Genomic DNA, 2,500 nt, shown 5'->3' with positions numbered 1-2,500 from the left:
CGTCAAAAATCTATTTTACGGTATAGACGCTTATGACCTCCCCCTCTATGCCCTGCGGTAATGATTCCTCTGGCATTACGACCTTTACCACAACGATGATGTCCATAGATCAAATTATTTCGTGGATTGGATTTCACTTGCCTGTCTACGGCTCCTTTGCGTGTGCTCGGGGTAGAAGTTTTGTATAAATGTATCGCCATGCTATTAAGTATTTTGATTTAAGTTCTTTTCGTTATAAGAGGTGGAATAGAATAACCCGGTTGAAGCGTAATGATCATACGTTTGTAATGCATTGTATGTCCCATAATAGGTCCCATTCTTCTACCCTTTCCCGGTAGTCGATGACTATTCATAGCTATTACCTTGACACCAAAGAAGAGTTCGACCCAATGCTTTATTTCTGTCCTAGTTGATCCTGATTCGACATTAGAAGTATATTGATTTTTCAGCAATAACTGAATACTTTTGTCTGTAACTACGAAATATTTGATTCCATCCATAAATTTTATTCCCTATGAGTTCTAGTCTCAATAAGACTGTTAGGTCTTACTGTTCATATGTTATGATATGAATATACCACACCAATTCGTTATGTATGGATGATGAGATTCCATTGATACAGAGCCAATTCCAATAGACTTATTGGAGGGTCCCATTGGCGTGCATCCAGTAGGAATTGAACCTACGAATTTGCCAATTATGAGTTGGGCGCTTTAACCATTCAGCCATGGATGCTTAGCGGGGGTCCTCGTACATGGTGAATAACCAAATTCCAATTGAAATGAAATCTTTAGGGTAAATCAATGCAATTTAGGAGGACTTAATCTTAATGAAAGGACATCAATTCAAATCCTGGATTTTCGAATTGAGAGAGATCAAGAATTCTCACTATTTCTTAGATTCATGGACCCAATTGAATTCAGTGATATCTTTCATTCACATCTTTTTCCATCAAGAACGTTTTATAAGACTCTTGGACTCCCGAATTTGGAGTATCCTACTTTCACGCAATTCACATTTACAGGGTTCAACAAGCAATCAATATTTCATGATCAAGGGTGTAGTACTATTTGTAGTAGCGGTCCTTATATATCGTATTAACAATCGAAAGATGGTCGAAAGAAAAAATCTCTATTTGACAGGGCTTCTTCTTATACCTATGAATTTCATTGGACCCAGAAATGATACATTGGAAGAATGTTTTTGGTCTTCCAATATCAATAGGTTGATTGTTTCGCTCCTGTATCTTCCAAAAGGAAAAAAAATCTCTGAGAGATGTTTCCTGGATCCAAAAGAGAGTACTTGGGTTCTCCCAATAACTAAAAAGTGTATCATGCCTGAATCTAACTGGGGCTCACGATGGTGGAGGAACTGGCTCAGAAAAAAGAGGGATTCTAGTTGTAAGATATCTAATGAAACCGTCGCTGGAATTAAGATCTCATTCAAAGAGAAAGATATCAAATATCTGGAGTTTCTTTTTGTATATTATATGGATGATCCGATCCTCAAGGACCATGATTGGGAATTTTTTGATCGTCTTTCTCCGAGGAAGAGGCGAAACATAATCAACTTGAATTTGGCACAGCTATTCGAAATCTTAGTGAAAGACTGGATTTGTTATCTCATGTTTGCTTTTCGTGAAAAAATACCAATTGAAGCGAAGGGTTTCTTCAAACAACAAGGAGCTGGGTCAACTATTCAATCAAATGATATTGAGCATGTTTCCCATATCTTCTCGAGAAACAAGTGGGCTATTTCTTTGCAAAATTGTGCTCAATTTCATATGTGGCAATTCCGCCAAGATCTCTTCTTTAGTTGGGGGAAGAATCCGCACGAATCGGATTTTTTGAGGAACATATCGAGAGAGAATTGGATTTGGTTAGACAATGTGTGGTTGGAAAACAAGGATCGGTTTTTTAGTAAGGTACGGAATGTATCGTCAAATATTCAATATGATTCCACAAGATCTAGTTTCGTTCAAGTAACGGATTATAGCCAATTGAAAGGATCTTCTGATCGATCCAGATATCATTTTGATTCCATTAGTAATGAGGATTCAAAATATCACACATTGATCAATCAAAGAGAGATTCAACAACTAAAAGAAAGATCGATTCTTTGGGATCCTTCCTTTCTTCAAACGGAACGAACAGAGATAGAATCAGACCGATTCCCTAAATGTCTTTCTGGATATTCCTCAATGTCCCGGCTATTCACGGAACGTGAGAAGCAGATGATTATTCATCTGCTTCCAGAAGAAATCGAAGAATTTCTTGGGAATCCTACAAGATCCATTCGTTCTTTTTTCTCTGACAGATGGTCAGAACTTCATCTGGGTTCGAATCCTACTGAGAGGTCCACTAGAGATCAGAAATTGTTGAAGAAAGAACAAGATGTTTCTTTTGTCCCTTCCAGGCGATCGGAAAATAAAGAAATAGTTAATATATTCAAGATAATAACCGTCTCAATTCATCCTATTTCATCAGATCCGGGATGTGAT

General features: G+C 37.5%; 1 protein-coding gene and 1 non-coding gene across 2 annotated transcripts in view; one reads left to right on the top strand and one right to left on the bottom strand.

Moving 5' to 3' along the window:
• LOC133803691 (protein Ycf2-like) overlaps positions 1-2,500 on the top strand; it is a 9,686-nt gene that overhangs the window by 2,060 nt on the left and 5,126 nt on the right. The window contains 1 exon segment of the mRNA XM_062241805.1: positions 1-2,500. This exon segment is cut by the window's left edge and continues 2,060 nt beyond it; it is cut by the window's right edge and continues 72 nt beyond it. Coding sequence (XP_062097789.1) covers positions 830-2,500 — 1,671 coding nt within the window. The 5' untranslated portion in view covers positions 1-829.
• Positions 662-735, bottom strand: TRNAM-CAU (transfer RNA methionine (anticodon CAU)). Its single transcript has one exon. It is a non-coding gene; the product is annotated as a tRNA-Met (tRNA).

This window comes from Humulus lupulus, chromosome X, assembly GCF_963169125.1.
Source record: "Humulus lupulus chromosome X, drHumLupu1.1, whole genome shotgun sequence".
NCBI lineage: Eukaryota > Viridiplantae > Streptophyta > Magnoliopsida > Rosales > Cannabaceae > Humulus > Humulus lupulus.
Note: the sequence above shows the minus strand (reverse complement) of the source record. Positions and strands in the feature narration are given on the sequence as shown.